The 19,791-nt window shown below is 41.2% G+C and overlaps 1 protein-coding gene across 2 annotated transcripts in view; it reads left to right on the forward strand.

Moving 5' to 3' along the window:
* The window catches only part of aass (aminoadipate-semialdehyde synthase), a 37,221-nt gene that overhangs the window by 12,879 nt on the left and 4,551 nt on the right, over nt 1-19,791 (forward strand). Inside the window, exons 10-23 of one of the 2 annotated variants that reach the window (XM_080737459.1) lie at nt 842-964; nt 1,150-1,233; nt 1,845-1,956; nt 3,322-3,381; nt 3,808-3,875; nt 7,973-8,094; nt 10,596-10,725; nt 11,047-11,157; nt 12,298-12,406; nt 13,954-14,094; nt 15,002-15,169; nt 16,090-16,185; nt 16,590-16,705; nt 18,790-18,878. In XM_080737459.1, coding sequence (XP_080593585.1) covers nt 842-964; nt 1,150-1,233; nt 1,845-1,956; nt 3,322-3,381; nt 3,808-3,875; nt 7,973-8,094; nt 10,596-10,725; nt 11,047-11,157; nt 12,298-12,406; nt 13,954-14,094; nt 15,002-15,169; nt 16,090-16,185; nt 16,590-16,705; nt 18,790-18,878 — 1,529 coding nt within the window. The remainder of the gene's footprint in view (nt 1-841; nt 965-1,149; nt 1,234-1,844; nt 1,957-3,321; nt 3,382-3,807; nt 3,876-7,972; nt 8,095-10,595; nt 10,726-11,046; nt 11,158-12,297; nt 12,407-13,953; nt 14,095-15,001; nt 15,170-16,089; nt 16,186-16,589; nt 16,706-18,789; nt 18,879-19,791) is intronic. The other variant, XM_080737458.1, reaches the window with a different exon arrangement.

Raw genomic sequence — 19,791 nt, forward strand, 5'->3', positions numbered from 1 at the left:
AAAAAAAAGAAAAGGAAAAATTGCTACCATGTCCGAAACACTTTCTCCTTCGCCAGTGTGTTCCCAACACAAACGCCTGCGGTAATAGGCAATCTAAGGCATTGTATTTTAAGACAGACAATATTAAATCCTGATGGATTGGTTGGTTATTGATTAGGCTGGCTATTTACCACAACCGAGAGAGGGAGACGACTCGTGGAGTGTTTTTTTCATTCAGCCAAATTAAATCAGTCTCACTTGCATTTCAAATTGTATCCTTTGACTGGCTTAACTGACACAAGGTAGGCTACTTATTATAACATAGCCTAGCCTACTTGTGTGGATGATATAGATACATTTTGTGAAATCTTGATAAAGGGAATTCTCCGTCTCTTCTCCACTAGCCTCGGAAACCCAGGCATTTTATTTCTCCACGGACTATCCGAGAGACTGTTTGTTGGCAACATGTGGCGCGCGGCCCCAACAGGATCGGCTATAGGAGCGGAGGAGGTCGGCGCTCCAAGGAGCGGAGGAAAATCCTCGCTCCGAAGCCGCTCAGACCCATTTGAAAAGTCGCTCGCTCACGCTCACGTCAAAAACGGCCCGCGCCGCTCGCGCTCCACTCCGCTCGTATGCTCTGATGCAGAGATTGTGGAATATAGTTGTCAGGCTACGTGAAACTACTGACACACTGACATTGTTGGCTGTGCAACAGTATATTACCACAGGTCAGGTATTATCTTCAACGGTGTGTACTCTGTGTACGATGGCTCAGTTAGTATAACCAGTAGCTCTGACCTCCAGACAGCTGATAACCCTGATGACCCTCTCCCCCACCTGTCCCTGTCTCTCTGTCTCCCAGACTGTTGGCCATTTGTGACATATCTGCAGATATGGGGGGCTCTATTGAGTTCATGACCGAGTGCACCACCATAGACAGACCTTTCTGTATATATGACGCCACCCAGCACATCGATCACGACAGGTACAAGCACACACACACACACACACACACACACACACACACACACACACACACACACACACACACACACACACACACACACACACACACACACACCTCATGCACATTGTGTGTGAGGTGCTCTATCTCACTGGTTCCCAAACACTGGGTCGAGACCCATTTGTGAGTCACGTATTTCTTCGTAGGGCTGCCGCTAATGGCTCTAGAGCGAGCAAGAAGAGGGCTGGAGACAGTCCGGAACGCTGGCGTTACCCTCTACCCAGACTGAAGTAATTCTTATCATGTTCCTGGACGTTTTTGGCATCCCAAGTGTTAATTATTATTATTTCAAAACATAAAAAAAAAAATCATTACAAAAAAAGCTAATTAACTAATTTCATGAATAAACTAGAAGCAGTGCTCTTCCGAGTACAGGTCTCTGCCAGGTCAGGTAGGTTATTGTGGCCCACCAGTGGCGCTATAGTAGGCAAATGTGAAAAGGGTGCCATGTCATGATTTGAGACATTTTGTTCCAAAAATGTGTTTTGGTAAAATTGAGCTGCTGGTGGCGCTACAACAGGCCAATGTGAAAAGGGTGGCATTTGTTCCTTGTGCGTGCAAGATTTGCACAGAAATCACAATGTGACAATGTGTCCCTTTGTTTTTAAATTAGAGACTACTCTGCCCTGTACTTTTTATTTGCTTATTTATTTTTGCTCAACTATGTTTCATAATCTACTGCAGTGGTTCTCAAATTCTCACAAACCTTTAAAACCACTGATCTACAGTATACTGCCGCCTTAGCGCAAAACAATGTATTTATTTGCTGAATTATGGCTATGCATAACCAAACCATGGCTGTTCCTTCAACTTGTCTGTCTTGTTTCTCCCCATATGACAGCGTGGAGGGTAATGGAATCCTCATGTGTTCTATTGATAATTTGCCTGCACAGCTTCCCATTGAGGCCACAGAGTACTTTGGAGATCGCCTGTTCCCGTACATATGGGAGATGGTAAGAAACAGACTGGGAGGTAAGGTGTTTTGATAGTGCTATGTTTTGGGATACTGCTCTCTGTTGGTAAGAGTGTCCCACAGAGTAGTCAGTAAGGCCCTGGTTGGTTCCTCACAACTTGTGAGCCGTGAAATATTTGAATAACAGAGCGGGGCCAGACCTAATCTGATAAGGGCCAGATTCATCTAAGGCTAAGTCAGTTAAGGTCTAATTATTTGTGTCATCAACCCCTTGACGCCCCCTGGCTTACTAAAGCCCCCAGGTCTTGCTCCATTATCCAGATGGTGTCTGCCGTTTTGGATATCGTTTCTGTCGGGACGAAACCTTGTATTGCCATTATTCTAACGCTGTGTTTTTTCTTAAATTAACATCCCTAATTGATCATACTACAGCGTCACACAAAAGCATTAAAAGTAGCAAATCTACAAGCTGGAAACGTGGCGCAAAGCAACACGCTTTAAGCTTGTCGATCTGCCACTTTTGCTGTTTTCAAAATTGAATCCTGAAAAGTAACAGTTTTGTATATATGAGTTTTCCACCCAACAGAGACGATATTTGTAATATTGTTTTTGTGTGGTTTTTATTTTCCTACAATATAGATGCCAAGCATTCATTCTATTGGCTGATACAGTATAATCACATGACAAAATGGTCACATGACACCAGGTCAGCAGTTATATTTTTGTCTCAGTCAGTACAGTACTAGTGAGGCTCTGTGAAAGGTTTCTTCAGCTCAACTTGGTTTTGACTTTCCAGCTATTCATGCTTAGAAGTTTGTAAGTTCATTTCACAGTGTGTCACATTGTGGTGTAGTTTATATTGTTAAAATTACATTTAATAATTAAGTGTGTAAGAATGTTAATTTGCTAATTTGATCGGCTAGTTTAACTTACCTGTATTTTGGAGTTAATACTAATTCATTGCGTAGATGCTCACACATTTACATATTTTATACATGCTGTGCATTATTCGAGTCTTTGAGAACAATGTTATAATGTAACACTTTGATGTTTCCTTTTTTTTATATTTGCGTTTCAGTTTGACAAAAAACAATACGGAGAAGAGAGAAGAACAGTAAACCTATGGCGAAGCAATGCAAAACTATTGTAATGAGTCTGCCAGTGTTTATAGTGTAATGTCCAGTATGTCAACATTGTAAACACTCTAGCACACACATTATGTCATGCATCTCAACTCTGCACACCTCTGGGTTGACTTCTTAAAAGCAGAGACTTGTGGTTTGCTCAGGGAGAGTCTTTACAACGACTTTGAATGTGACGTGATCGCCTGCCAAAACTATAGAAGACAGGCCTCACCTGCTTAACAGTAAAAGATAATTCCTGGAATTGTGATTGTATTCAACAGCTGCCCTCTGACGCAACCAGGCCCCTGGAGGAAGAGGATTTCTCTCCCCAAGTCAGAGACGTGAGTACTTTTTTTTTTTTTTTTTTTTTTTGCAACTTTATTTTTCAGTTCTATATTACATGGCATGTAAAGGCATACAGCACATACAAATACAGACACTCCCCCTCCCACCCCCCTCCCCCCTTAGGCTCTAGGAAAAACAGAAAACAGAACAGAAAACACACAGACACAGAAAGCAGTGGGACATAATTTACAAATCAAATTACAATTCCTGAGAGAGACACTTCTTGATAACTTCATATAACATGAGCAAATTAAAAAATCTAATGAAATTAAATGGAACAGGTTAGTGAAAGGGATATTCTCTGAGTTTTTCTAAAGTTAGGAAAGAGAGGACTTCTTTTAACCATTGTGAGAAAGAGGGTGCTTCATTGGACTTCCAGTTTTATTATTACATTTATTTTGTATTTTTTTAATTATCTATAGGCTGTCATCACTTCGAACGGAAAGCTCACACCAAAGTTTGAATACATTGAGAAGCTTCGGGAAAGAAGGTAAGACTTATGATTCAGAGAGAAGAAGGGCTCACAACTCACTCTGAACTCTCTAAAGACTACTGAAAGCAGAACCTGCTGTTTTCAATACAGTCTTTGTAGTGTAAAATGTGAGTAGCAAGCCCTTTTTCTCTCTATGATTTTGCCTCAGTGCCGCTTTTGGATGATGTGCGTTATTTATGTCATTGTAACTCATTTCCCCAAGTGGGAAAGTTGTTTTGAATTAGAATTAGAACTCTGTGCTTTGTGATCGGCTCTTAATGTATGTTTTTCACATGTAATGTTTTCTGCATCTAAAAGTCATGCATACTTTCTTTTACAAGGTTGGGCAATTGTTCTGTAGGGTTTCATGAAAGAATTTTAAGATTAATGTTACAACAATTACTTTGGCATATGTGTGTGCGTGCCTGTTCCATCAACGAGTTAATGCAACCAATCTAAAGGACGACACATTTTTAAAGATTACGTGAAAGGTAACATTTTTGTTATGTTGTGTCCTGATGTAGCTGATAAGCCGTTTTGTAGTGACTGTTAATATAGCTGCTTCTAGAAAATACACTGCATAGCGATATGTTACACTGCGTGTCTGGCTGTATTTGCACCTTTTTCCCCCTTTCCACCATTAGTCAGCATTATTTGCGTAGAGGTCGTAATGTGTTGCCATTTTCTCCAACCAGCCAGCACTATTTTCCTCCACGTTAATAAACACTTAACTACTTAAACCAAATATGGTTGACCAGAGTCCCTCAGGGCTCTATACGATGCACTGCGACGTGTCGTGAGCTTGTGGAACTGCTATTTTCTGCGAAAGCCTTCCCCACAATAAGGATGCTGAGGTTTAACCTCGTTTCCAGCCCTTTTCTCATCTCAAGAGGAGAAAACCTAAAGCCTGGTAAAGAATTGTGGCTTTAGGACCAATCACGACACGGTTTTCATGTCCAGGGAATGTAAACGAGTCATACGATGAAAAACAGAAATAGATTTTTGTACAAACTAGGGATGCCAGGGTTAACGTGCATAAAGTACAGTACAGCATGTTTACAGGTGCCAAGATGCCCGGGTACATTTCTAACACCTTGTCATTGTTCCTGCACAGTGTTTTCGTGGTGTGCTGCGTGTGTGCCAACCTTCCTCTGCCCTAACACCTTGCATGGCTAGCGTGCCAGCAACCCTAGCAGACGAAGGACTTTACCCTATTACTAAAGGGGTACATCTTTTATTATCTGCATTTCGTTCTTTCCCAATCCAATGACGCATCTGTTGGTTGATCATTTTGTTACCATTTTCTCCATCAATATTCATTTCCCAGATTTTTTTCCTTTTCCCCTCCGGTGATTAATTTCGTACCATTCTGTGGATTTGTACAACATATTGCTAGGAAAATGATTCTTTCCAATCCTTCCGAAGTAATATTAATATGGCATATATACTTTAAAAAAAATAACAGTCTTCAGCTTTGTTTGTTCCTGCTTAGATTTAATATTTTACAATATAATTGTAATAATATTTAGTGTGCTGATGCCCTTTGAGGCTTTGCTTTCGAGACATTGCATGTAAACAATGATGGCTTAAGTCATTCTGAACACCACTGAGATAGATTCACTTGGACAGTTCTTAATCCGTTATCCTTTTGACTGCATACTGGACCTACCCCAATATCACTGCTCAGACTGTTGTTAAGAAGGATAAAGATTGCAGTTCAACTGGAAGTGGCTTAAAAATCCTCACGCTTGAAAATATCACTCTGGCCACGCTTTCTATTTGCTGTTATTTAGGCCACTTGTAAGAATGAGTATCATTTCTCCAGACAAGCCATGATGCCTCACAAATCTTAATCCCTTTGTTTGAGTTTGGTTCCTTAAGACAGGGGTCTTCAACGTTTTCAGGTCAAGGACCCCTTAGTCGAGAGAGAGATGAAGCAGACACCCCCCACAACCCATAGATACCAAAAATAGACGATCTACAAGCTCACAACACCTCGCAGTGCGACGCGTTATGTGATTGTAGATCTGCTATTTTTGGCTAAAGTTCTCCAAATATGGACGCTAGGGTTCAAGTGGTTGATATAGAAAAGGTGAAAAAAAGCTTCTATCACACAAAGATTTGGAGGACCCCCTGTAGTAACTCTGAGGACCCTCTAGGGGTCCCGGACCCCCTGTTGAAGACTCCTGCCTTAAAATATGAAAACTTGGGGTTAAAAACCTTGCACCGTTTTTTTCCCCCCTTCTTTTTTAATTAAGGAAGCGAGCTTCCGCAGCGGATAAACGTCTTGTAGGACCTCATGCCAGTCCTGTTGTGGCTTTGTGCACGTGTAGATTGTCGCATCCAATTAGGCTGAGGTTACTGATTACACCCAAATGAATGACTCCTTGGGGGATTTGTGTGAAGGAGGGGCTACTGGGGCATATTAAGTAGATTCACCAAGCAAGAGGTCTTCTGGGCCTGGGTGGGATTTATGTCATATTAGGAGTCTAGGGTCAGTGTTGGGGAAAAAGTACTCACATTCTTTTTATTTAATTTAAAGTATCAATAGTGCAATGTAGAAATACTCTTAAGTAAAAGTCTGGAAATTAAACATTTACTTGAGTAAAAGTACAAATGTATTGGTATCAAAAAATGTTATTAAACTACCAAAAGTAGAAAGTGCTCATAATGCAACATGTCCCATTTCACAATCCCATTTCATATACAAGCTCACAATGCAGCGCATTTGAGCTTGTAGATCGTCTGTTTTCAAAAGGCCAAAATGGGTTGAAGTGCTTACTGCTTAATGTACTTTTTGTAATAATATTCAAAATCTGCAAAGAAACTGGTAGTTTTCAAATAATTATAGTGGAGTAAAAGTACAATTTGCCTCTGAGATGTCAAAGTAAAAGTATTCAAATTGGAAATACTCCAGTAAAGTAAAAAATACCTCAAAATATTTTTTTTTACGAATATAACCACTTCAGTATACCTCTAATTTGAATGAATGAATTTGTACAGTATATCCATTATATCCTTATCGTTATGATCTTGCATGGTATTTCTCACTGAGAATAAATCAGTTATAATACTTTTTAATGTAATCAAATACTGAGAATATTCAAATTAGAGCTGCAACTATCGACTATTTTTCTATTTTTCTATTAATATTTTTATATTAATCGGATAATCAAATAATTATTTTCGATTCTTTTAAATTATCGACTTTATCAATTAGTCTGATTTACCACTTACGACCTGATTTTCACTTCGTCGCACATCAGTGTCACCCAAAAATAGCTGATGTACAAGCGAGGCACAATGCGAGCTTTGTAGATCTGCTATTTTGACTATTTAAAAAAGAAAATCATAGGTTCGATTAACTGTTGCACCTCTAATGCAAATGAAATAAATTGATCGATTATTTCCTTGGCATCCTCCCCTCCACTTCCTGCTTGTAAAACCAGTCTCCTGTGTTTGGTTCATGATCCATAACCATATGCCACTCATGCACTGTGTGATTGTATGAGTATTCTCTTTTCTTAATTTTTTGTTAAATAATTTTGATGTCTGAAATCAAGACGTGGCAAGTATGACATTTAAATCAAATCTGTGTAAAGCAGTGGTTCTCATCCTTTTTGGGCCACGACCCCCAAAATAATCATATTTTAACTGGGGACCCCCCACCCTGACGACCACTAAGAGTTGAGGCATAACATTTTGTATGACACGGTTCTATTGTGAAAATAGCAGATCTACATGCTCACAACGCCTCGCAACGCGAGGCGTTGTGAGCATGTAGATCGGCTATATTCTCAATTTCTGCCTCTAATATTTGACAATTTGGCCAATGTTTAATTTGTCTCACACCACGGACCTTACACCTCAACTTTACGTTGGTTTGTTTACTGTTGAGTGAGAAAACAATGTTGCACATTAAGTTAATCATTTGGGGACCCCCCGAAATAATTTGGCGACCCCCCCCAGGGGTTACCGACCCACAGGTTGAGAACCACTGGTGTAAAGAACGTTCTGTGTATGTATGTTTATGTTTCATTTTGTATTGATAAACTGTCATTTCAGTAAAATACTGGAGTCATTCCAACACTGCGTACATGTACTTGTCCTCTCAGGGAACAAGCTCAGATCATGAAGAAAAGTGGAATGAAGCGCGTCCTCCTCCTTGGTTCAGGATACGTGTCCGGTCCCGTCATCGAGTACCTGACTCGAGACGAAGGAACTCAGGTTACTGTTGGTGAGTTCTTCACTATTGGATTCGAGTAATGTTGGCGATGTAGAAGTTGTTGATTTAGGCGCATTGTTGTTCCGTATAGGGCTGTCACGATTATGACATTTTACTTGACGATTGCCATAGAAATTAGTACGATTTAATAGTGTGGGTTTTAGGCCTTGTAAACAAAGGTTTCACGGGGAAGATATGATACAAAATTCAATCCACAAAGAAAACACAAAAATATTAAATATAGCAAAATATGCTATATTTAATATTTAATACTCAAAATGTGTAACAAAATAGTAATAGCCAATCTACAAGCTCACAACCCATAGCGACACATTGTGAGCTTGTAGATATGAGCGCTGCACATGGTACACATGCGCAGAGGGAACTCAGTGCAGTTGCTGCTGGCCGACCATTGGTCAGTCTTGGCTCGTTCCTTGCTTGCCGTTTGCTGCTGCCTGCTGTCTGTGCTGCTGCTGCTGCTTTAAAACTTGCTGCACGCTAGCTTTGTTTGCTGGAATAGAAGCCCATTTCCAGGGTCTCATTGAGCCTGCTGTTCCTATTAATGGCCCAGCAGATGTCGCTATTTCACCTTCTACTGGTGGCAAGACATTATAATCTCAATACGAGTCAATGAGGGTTTGGGCGAACTTTACACTTGATTTTATTACCTTAGTAAACCTCTTCATAAACACTTCATGTTTTCAATCGCTATTGCTCACCCTCCACCACCCCAGCGTCCACTTGTTGTATTGGATCTACTTTTATCTACTGGGGATTCAGAGTCCCTATTGGTAGGGATGTAACGTGCTCTCCCAGTACCTAAAAGAAGATCCAATTCATCGGCAAACCAAAAGAAATATATTGCTCATTTTATATTAAATAAAAAGTGATGGTGGTTGGAACGGTGGATGGGTCAGTGAGATCCATCTCAAAGTACCTCACACATGACAACTCCACAAGTATTGCTTAATTGGAGTTTAACTACAACACTGACTCTAACCCTAAAGTAAAGAGATCGGTGTGGGCCAAGTGGGGTAGCCAGGCTACTGGAGCTGCTGCAGGTACGTATATGTTCCTCTTGGGCACATGGGCTGAAGTTGTAATAACACTCCTCTCGGTTGGGGCAAATCTTGTTGTCTTTCCTGGTTGATGGGAATGGGAACTTGGGATTGAGTTGAATGGTGATAACCCCCACTTGTATGCATGCATGCACTTTGTATGCGTCTTTATTCAATGTAAAGTGGTTCACATGGATTCATTACAGCTGTTGAGGACGGCCTCAACAGCTGCAATACCGCTGGGCGACCTACCTTCAAGTGGCGCTGTTGAGCAGCCTTGAAGTGTTTGACGTGATACTGTGTATATGGGGCTGTTAAGTCTGACATCATTTTGTAGGCAGAGGAGAATTTTTGCCCCCAGCGCCCGTGAATCTTTTTACTATTTTTACTATTTACGCATTTTTCTTCTCTTTGTTGTTGAAAGGAAAGTGGTAGATTTATATTTTAGTCGTTATTTTTGTCTTGGATCTGTTGAAATAGCGAGGAACAGATATTGACAATAAATCTGCTTGGAGGTCTGACTACAAAATGATGTCACGGCTTAAAAGCCCCATATTATGGTACAGGTTATTGCATATTGTAACTCTGTATTTGTTGATACTTTGTTCACTGACCAAGGAGAGGTAATACAACTGTGTTACATGTTATTATGAATTACACAAATACAAGTCAGGTGGGCACTAGGGACATCTGGGCACCATATTTTTGGGATTACTGGGCACCTGGACGAGTTGGCACCTGGAACGGAGGACACCTGGACACCAAAACCATCTGGGCACTAGGGACATGTGGGCACCTGGACGAGTGGGCACGTAGGGTCTCTGACTGCATTGGATTCTTCTCTTAGTGTACCCCTTGTCCTATACAATATGTAGTGCCTCTAACATTATACATTAGGATTTCATTTTATGTAGTTTCATGGTTGTTTGTACAGTTTGTTGTGTGTTGTTCTACGTCTCAAGGTGGAACCACGATGGAAAGAAGCTTTGTCTGTTTTGTATATAATCCACGTTGGCGTTTTCTAAATGGTGACATTGTTGGGATTTTTATTAACTGACAATAAAGTGTTCTACAATATTCTAACCAGGGCATCATTTGGGTCACCAGGCCACCCCCCTAGTATTCACTTTTAACCTGAAATTCAGTTCATCAAGGTCCATTGTTTATTCGGCATATGAGCCACGGACCACAATTTGATGAGATTTAGCATCTCAGACAAAATGAAACGGGTCCATTTGGTTTCATTTTACACTCTCAAGAGTTAAAGATCTACAAGGGTCCATTTGGCTACAACTCTTCATCAGTTAGCTGGGGACCACCGGTTGTAACATGGCGAACAGTTTCTACATTTTCTCTTTTCGCCCCCGAACATACAGTAAATGGGGCTGTGGTAACTTATTTTTTGCCTATTTCTTTCTGAAATCCCGCCTCTGACAGTAACTGTGTTTTTCACAGCGTCGGTGCTGTTGCACCAGGCGGAGGATCTGGCGGCCACCTACCCCAACACCATCCCTGTGATGCTGGACGTCACCAGCCAGGAGGGACACCTCAACTCTCTGATCAAAGACCATGACCTGGTCATCAGGTATACACCACTACAACGTAGGGCATTCACCAAATATTCGAATATCAATCGAAGCTATATTTTGCCATTGAACATTGGAACATATGAAAAAACGCAAAGGTCGTCGGGATTGGGATTCAAACCCACACCCGCACCTAGCCTAGGTGCCTGGGCCGCTACACTAGCCGCCCAGGCCATACAAAGAAATTATTAACACATTTAATAATTGTATACATATTTTATAGCTTAAAAGAAGAGGAAATAGCTGAACTACAAACTTGTTTGAAGAATCTCCAGGTTTCCAGTGGTTGTAACCTCTGTTCTCTCCCTCTTACCTTACAGCTTGCTGCCGTACACCTTTCATCCACAGATAGCCAAGCACTGCATCAAGGCCAAGGTCAACATGGTGACTGCCAGCTACCTGAGCCCTGAACTGAAGGAGCTGGAACACAGGTCAGCCAGGAAATAAATCCATATGATCTGACATCAGAACGGGAGACAGGGTTCCCACGATCATGAAATTCTTGGAAATATTTTGAAATTAGATTTTTTTTTTCCAGTACTGGAAAAGTTTTGGAATTGATGAAGGGTCCTGGAAGGTCCTGGAAAAAATAGCTATGCATTGTCTTTGGTTATTGATTTTGTAAATACCTCTGAAATGACAAATTAAACATTGACCAAATTGTCACAGGCGAGGCGTTGTGAGCATGTAGATCGTCTATTTTCACAATAAAACCGTGTTATACAAAACTCCTCTACTCTTAGTGCTCGTCAGGTTGCCGGGGTCCCCAGTTCAAATATGATTATTTTGGGGGTCACGGCCTGAAAAGGTTGAGAACCACTGGCATACACTACCTGTCTTTAAGCATTGCGCATAGGAGTAAGCGACTCGTTATTGAGCTGAATTATTGTTATATAGTCCTGGAAATTGGGTTAAATATTCTGGAAAAGTTTTGGAAATTAATTGGTAAAGATGTGTGGGACTGGGAACCCTGGGGAGAGTCCTTATTGCGAGGTCGCAATATACCATGAGAAATGGCGCAGCTCTCCGTCTGTCTGTCTGTTCAGTCAGTCAGTCAGTACACATTTTTACAGTAAATGCCCCAATAACCAGACTGCACTCTGTCGAGGTGCCAACTTGTGCCCTGTTATTTATATCAGGTCCTACTTGTGACGTCACCGAGAACGCTGCTCCCTCATTGGCTAAATACCCTGCCTTTGTACAGCCGGATGCAGACAGCACCGAACAAGTACTTGCGCACTCTGCTGGTGCAAGTGACAACAATATATACAAAATAAAATAAAAACAACAACAACAAAAACACTAAGAGAAGGCTAAGAATGAAATTGCATCAGTAAACTTGAATCAATTCAAAGTATTACAGAAATTTCCAGTGTCACAATAACTGCTATTTATCATGGGAAATATGAATAATGTTATGATTTATTTGAGCACAATTATGCAAATTAAACGATTCATTCCATCATTAAAAAATGGCAGTTTTTGCTACACCAGTCCAGTGCATGCATTACTGCAGGAGGCTCCGTGTCATCATGCATCCTAAACGTGCACCGCTTTGCTCTGCCTTCCAGTGCTGTGGAGGCGGGCATCACCATCGTGAACGAGATGGGCTTGGACCCTGGCATCGACCACATGTTGGCTATGGAGTGCATCGACCAAGCCAAGGCTGACGGCTGCACCGTGAGTTGAGAAGGGCTGCTTCTCATTATTGCATGACAACAAGCTGGGCCCCTGATTCAGCCCGGGAAAAAGAGTTGTAGAGGCCCTCATTGCGTGCTATAGAGAGAGATCTCTCTCTATAGCGCTGCTGCTGCTCAAATATTTGCCATTTCAGATCATGACAAGTGACAAGCCAGTGGGCCAATTACTGTACATGAGTTATATTTCGTCGTTGTCGGGTGGAAACCTTGTCTGTCCAAAACCGTTTGTTTTGTATTTATAATTTAAAAAATGATTTAAACTAGTGAAAACAGCCGATCTACAAGCACACAACGCCTCACACCGCGAGGCGTTGTGTGCTTGTAGACCTGCTGTTTTCACTACTTTTGTGCAACGGCCTTGTATGATGAAGCAGGACGTTGCTTTGCGAAAAATTTATAAATTTGAAACTTGGAGATATGAGGTTTCTGCCCGACAGTGACGATTTACTTTGTTCGCCGCCCAGCCCCCAAAATGGAACGAAGGCCGACATTTTATTTTAATTTTTTTCCTAATGGCCGGGAATGAACCGGCCGTTCGGGAGTTGTCCCGCTTTTCCCAATGGCCAGCACGTCCCTGTTGCATGAGTACAGGATACAGTATGTGTGGAGTGTGTGTGTGTGTGTGAGAGAGAGAGACCACCAGGTCAGTGGTCGCTGTGTGCAAGCGTTGATAATGATTGTTAGCACATATGTTGACAGAGCGAGCAGTGTGTCGCCATATTGATCGCAAAGCAAACAGCCTGGGGCGCCATGTGTGCCACGTTTGTTCATTTCCTCTCCTCATGCCGACGTCAGGATCAGCCCATTCATAAAGAACTCACTCCCTTGATGTGTATTTCTCTTCATTCAATCAATCAATCAATCAATCAATCTTTATATATATAGCATGATTCGGACAACGTGCAGTTCAATGTGCTTCACAGAAGATTTTTTTATTGGCTTAGGAATGTGATTAAAAACAAAATAATCTCCATGAATTCAAGTCTTCATGGGGAGTGTAATTGATATAAAATCAGTAAATCTTTGGGGTGAACTAGTCCTTTAAGTGGTTAAAGTTGGTTGCACACTGCACTGCGTGTTTTCGTTGCGTTTTGGAAATCCGAAATCCTCGAAAGCATTTTTCAGGCCAAGGAGAGAGAGAGAGGAGAGAGAGCAAAGGACTCAGTAGCAACGGTTGCGAAAATCGGAAAAAAAATCAACCCTGGTCCGAAAATAAATACGAAACGCTTCACACGCTCCGAAATTCACTCCGATATTCGGCCCGAAAAACGCAGCAGTGTGCAAAGACCTTAACACCACGCTTGTTGTTCCAGCGTGCATTGGTGAAGTGTTCCCACTGTGTGTGTGTGTGTGTGTGTGTGTGTGTGTGTGTGTGTGTGTGTGTGTGTGTGTGTGTGTGTGTGTGTGTGTGTGTGTGTGTGTGTGTGTGTGTGTGTGTGTGTGTGTGTGTGTGTGTGTGTGTGTGTGTGTGTGTGTGTGTGTGTGTGTGTGTGTGTGTGTGTGTGTGTGTGCGTGCGTGCGCGCCAGGTGGAGTCCTACAGCTCATTCTGTGGTGGTCTTCCTGCCCCAGAGTGTTCAGACAACCCTCTTCGCTACAAGTTCAGCTGGAGTCCCTACGGCGTGCTGCTGAACACCATCAGCCCCGCCGTATTCCTCAAGGACAACGAGGTACCATAGTCTCTCGTGTCTGGGTCAACGACCAATTGTTATGGGTCGCAAATTAATAATATTATTGTTTTCTACATTTAAAAAAGCTTGCAGAGAGCGTTTGTTGATGCCCGGCCGATACGATTACGTTAGAATGTATCAACTGTTGCTGGGAATAAAAGGTCCCTCTCATTTGCATTAGCCTCGTTCTCCACCGTTCCCCAGGAGAAAAGCCAAGGTCTCGATCTAATACAGATTGTCATAGTCTTTGTGCGTGTGTGTGCGTGTCAGTGTTGATTTCGTCGACTAAAACTATGACAAAAAATGGTAGTCGACTGCGTTTTTTTCACTGACGTAAATTAAATAAAAACTAAGCTGTGATAACTAAAACTAAGACTAAATATATAGACAATTTCGTCAACAAAATAAAAACTAGACTAAAATGTTAGGGAGGGACTAGTAGATAAGAGAGTCATTTTATGTTTGGTTGCTCTCCAGTGTTGCGTGCCGATCTACAAGTTGCGTGCCGATCTTCAAGCTCACAACGCGTCGCGCTGCGACGTGTTGTGAGCTTGTAGATCTGCTATTTTCAGCACAGAACCAAGTGTAAAATCAGTCATTATGACGCCATCAAGGCCTGCCAGAATACATTTCAGTTGACTAAACCAACTGTAGATTTAGTTGCCTAAAATCCTATGATATTCAGTCGACTAAAATTAGACTAAAACTTAAATGTTTCAGGTGATTACATTATGACTAAATGAATATTTTATAAATCAAAATGTGTTGTCAAAAACAACACTTGTGTGTGTGTGTGTGTGTGTGTGTGTGTGTGTGTGTGTGTGTGTGTGTGAGTGTGTGAGTGTGTGTGTGTGTGTGTGTGTGTGTGTGTTTGTTTGTGTAACTCCCTGTGTCTGCTGTTCCACAGTTTGTGAGCATCCCTGCAGGGGGCGCTCTCATGGACTCCTCAGTAGCCATGGACTTCTTGCCTGGCTTCCACCTGGAGGGCTACCCCAACCGGGACAGCACCAAGTACGCAGAGCCCTACGGCATCCAGTCAGCACACACTCTGGTCAGAGGGACCCTCCGCTTTAAGGTGCGCACATCGCCACGACTGATTTCAGTCTTTTGGATTCTGTAGAGCAGTGGTTCTCAACCTGTGGGTCGGGACCACCAGGAGGGTCCCCAAATTATTTCTCAGATATTTCAGAAAGGTTAAAGTCTCAGTCTGTGGTTTCTTTCTGGTTGGTTGGCAGTGTGTAGAACGGCAGCAACAATACGACTAAAACATCATAATTTTACTTAGTGTGTTAATAGACAGTTTTCTGGTCCACGTTACACTGATAAGAACTAGATGCGTGCGCAGGTCCGTACCAAAATTAGCCAATGAAACCAGCGCTACGGAATTGATTACATGATACCCGTCTATTGTTTTGGAAACGGCTCCTTTTCATGCTGAATTGCAGATTAGAACCTGTCGTGAGATTTTATTTTACTTTGGGGCACCAATGGTCTAGTGGTTAAGGTGCTAGGCCACACTCTAATACAGTCTGACAGCGTGGACTTTTTAATAAAGTACTTTGGGGGTGGGAAATAGATTTATTTGTATTTTTTAAATACAGTAGCATAAATGGAATGAAGTCCAAAAGACTATTGAACACTATTGTAAGAAAGTATAAAACAGGGCTTAAGTGCTTGATATTTGTATATATGTTATATCTGAAAAGTAATCACTAGAATAATTGCTAAGAAAATAATCAATAGTAGCTTTTAGATGTGCTATTTTTGAATAGCATATGGATGTATGTATCCGGTTTTCCGAGAACCCATTTGATTTGGCGTTAGGAACATGTTGTGACCACATGCCCTCGATGGATGAAGTGGTTAAAATAATTGTGATGCTGTGTTAACTCATTTTGTTGGGGACCCCCCCCGGGACCCCCCACCATGGACCCCACTTTGAGAGCCACTGATGTAATGGATAATTTGATCCATCATTGTTGTGTTCTTCCACAGGGCTACACCACTGCCATCACTGGGTTTATCCAACTGGGCCTGATCAACACGGACCCCAGCCCCATGCTGGGACACACCTCAGCTCCTGTCACCTGGGTAAGAAGGATCCAACATCCACTGCTTTTATGTTGGCTTTCCCTTACATACTGTAACCTCGACTCACCTTCCCAGGCAGTGACCACCCCCAAAATAATCACATTTGAATTGATCCCAACCTGACAAGCACATGGAATTGTAGGAGTTGAGGCATTACATTTAGTTTGACTCGGTTCCACTAATAAATATTGTGAAGATAGCCGATCTACAAGCTCACAACGCCTCGCTGCTATTTTCTTTCTTATATTATTTGACAATTTGGACAATGTTTGACCGTTTTTTATAGTATAGTTTATTGATTACTTTTGATGAAGTAGCCAAATCAATTTGGGGTTACTTGTTTGTTGAGAACTATTACCATAATGCACTATATAACCCCCCCACTGTGCTCCTCATTCTTACAGAAAGACCTGCTATGTAAGCAGATGGGCCTGTCCACGTCCACGTCCACCCAGGCCTTTGAGGAAGCAGTTTATGAACACATCGGAAGGGACGACTTCAAGATGGATACCCTGAGATGGTAAAGTGTCTGTCTTACCCCTTTTTGTGTGTGTGCCCAAAATGCTCTGGAGCTTTTAACTCATTTAATGCCACCCTTTCACCACTAGAGGGGGCCAAGTGTGCCACAGACAATCCCATAGAGATATGCTGGTATATGCAGAAGCCCTGCAGCCATGACTTGCCTAAACACTTTCCTTTGTGCATGTACAGGAAGAGGATGAAGTTAGCTTGAAGTTAGCTATTGGCTACCAAGCATTTTAAAAGCCTTATTTTCGTCAACTTAGCCATGATTAAACCTTGCACACCTCATGCATGGGAAAAAAACAGAGAAGAATGAGCTCTAAAAAATCCAATGCAATCCTGGATTGCATTGTTGTGGGTTTGTGCAGTTTGTTCACAGCTTTCAAACAAAAAAATCCGATTGGAAATCCGTTCAGGCATTCTTGAGATAATAGCCATTATGTTTTACACTGTTGTGAGCTTGGAGGTCTGCTACCTGAGTTGTATGGGGGTTGTATGGGGGTTAAACATGCAAAATCGCGATTGAAATCATGTTCACTAGTTTTGATGGGGTCCAAAAAAAAATTTTCAAAAAAAAATTTTCAAAAAATTTTTTTTTTTTTTTTTTTTTTTTTGAATCACGTGTATATACGTGATTGGCACTGTGGGATGCGCTAATATATCACGTGTATACGCGTGATTGGCACAGAATGAGTTAACTCATACCCTGCCAAAAAAGAAGTTTCTATGATAAAAACGTCTTTAAAACGTCTTTTTCACTATGGACCTCCCTGCCAGACGTCTTCTGAACGTCTTTTTAAAAAAAATAATAAAAATAAAAAAATTGAAAAATTTTTTTTTGAAAAAAAATATTTTGGACCTCCAACAGTGTACTAGGCATGATCGCGATCGCGAAATTGCATGTTTAACCCCCATACCAACCCCATCTTTCAAACATGGCAGCCATGTTTGTTTACATTTGAAGAAAACATAAGGGCTCCTTTCTCCTGAATGCCTGAACGGATTTCCAAGCGGATTTTTTTGTTTGAAAGCTGTGAAAAGCATGCACATGCATAGTGCATGATCTGTGCACGAATGTGTGCACCAGCGTGCACACTATTTTTTTAACCCTTTGTTGGCGAACCGGCAATATAAGAGGTCATCCCACTTTAAATATGGCACCGACTGAGTTAACCACATGAACCCTATTCTGGGGATGTTAACTGGTTTACTGCCAAGATTGTTTTTCGACTTATGTCGTTCCCTGCCTCCGACTCCGGGCCTCTGTCTAAAATAGGGTCCTTTAAAAAACAACTCCAAAAACAGACTTAAACTTTAAAGGTTAATTTTTGCCTGACTCGACGGTCCAAATCCAGTGAAATTGGTGGTTTGGACAATTAAGTTGATTTTAGTGCTGCCCTCTATGGGCTGAAAAAGTTGGTCAAATTCTGTGGATTTGTCAATCCGCCTTGGCCATCAATGGGTGCCCTCGTTTAAGCACAAAAAAATAGTGAAAATACACTTCAGAGTGTTCTTTAATTAACAATGTAATCTTCTTCTGATGAAACTAACCCAACTCTGGTGCTCTTGTCTAAACAATACTTTTCTCCTAGGGATGGATGCAGTGTGCTTTGCGTACTCACTTTAAATGCAATAATGAATATGTGTGAAATGGCATAATCTGAAGTGTGCCTTCATTTTTAAATCAAATTTTACAAGTGTTTTCCCAGGTCAAGGCTCTGTCGAATGATTATTTTTGAGCTGTCAGTTCTGAAAAGAAACGCAGCATTGCAGCTGGCCTTGGAAGTGTTGAATTACTGAAGCTGTGAAAGAAAATGGAGACATTCCATTTGCCCTGTGAAGAAAGTTGAAAAGGCGCACGATTCGAACCTAAATTCAATAAGCCATTGTTCATCTATTCAACTCTGTCATAAAAAAACAAGTGATTAAAGGCAACTGCTCATCTCTTTAGAAATACCCAAGGATTTGTGAGGGGCTGTCAAGATACAGTGACAGCGATAAAGATTCCTTTTAAATATTGGTTTGTGAAGGTTTCTATACTTTTGGAAGGAAACATGACCTGTTTGTGCTTGTTGGTGTCAGGTTTGGGATGTTGGGAGATGACACGGTACCGAAGGCTGAGACCATCCTCGCCGCTCTGGCAAAACACCTGGAAGCCAGGCTCTCCTTTGGTAAGTTTTACAAAAGAAATGTTTCATTTAGCTTCAATAAAGCCTGATTTGTGGCCAAATGTGGTAAATTTACTGTATATCTTCCTTGTCGGGCAGAAACCTCTTATCTCCATATTCTAACTTTTTGTGTGTTTTTTTCTTCTTTCTTTTTTTTTGTGTAAATTAATGACCTACTTGATCATTCTACACACTAAAGCATCAAAAGTAGCTGATCAGCAAGCTTGAAGCAGTTGAGTTGATATATCTGCTGTCGGGCTCTCATACTTTTCAGGAAATTAAAAAAGGAAAAAACATGTTTTTAACACAATACTGCCTCATCAAAGTTGCTATGGTGACTTTATACATTGTCAGATACTCGAGAGTGTCCTTGTGAGTGATGATAACAATATTATCATCACTTTTCCCAAATACAGCTCCAGTGGAGTGGAGTTGGGAGATTTTTGATCATTAAATGTGGTGATAGTTGTTGTGTCCATCATTGATTAGAATGAAGAAAATGAAAATGAAAGAAATGAAAAATTAAAAAAAAAAGAAAGAAAAAGAAATGAGTTGAAGTTAAGCAGTTTGAACTTCAGTTGAGAATCCAATTGAGTTGGCAGGTTTAGTCGGAAGTGTTTTTTAATGTGGGCGCGGTGGCACAGTCGGTATCGCTGTCACCTCACAATTTACAATTACAATTTAGGCATTTGGCATATACTCTTAATCCATAGCGACAATAAGCAAGGTAATACATAAATACATGAACATCAATACAAGGTAAATACATCAATCCCCCTAAAAAATTTTCGGTCTATTAGACGTCTAAAGGCTCGTCTAAAATACGTCTAATATACGTCTAGATTTGAACGTTTTTTTTAGACGTCTAAGCTTAGACTAGACATTGATTAGAAGTCTAATAGGCGTCTATATATAG

This window comes from Nannobrachium achirus (assembly GCF_963921795.1).
Source record: "Nannobrachium achirus genome assembly, chromosome: 11".
In the NCBI taxonomy this organism is placed as follows: domain Eukaryota; kingdom Metazoa; phylum Chordata; class Actinopteri; order Myctophiformes; family Myctophidae; genus Nannobrachium; species Nannobrachium achirus.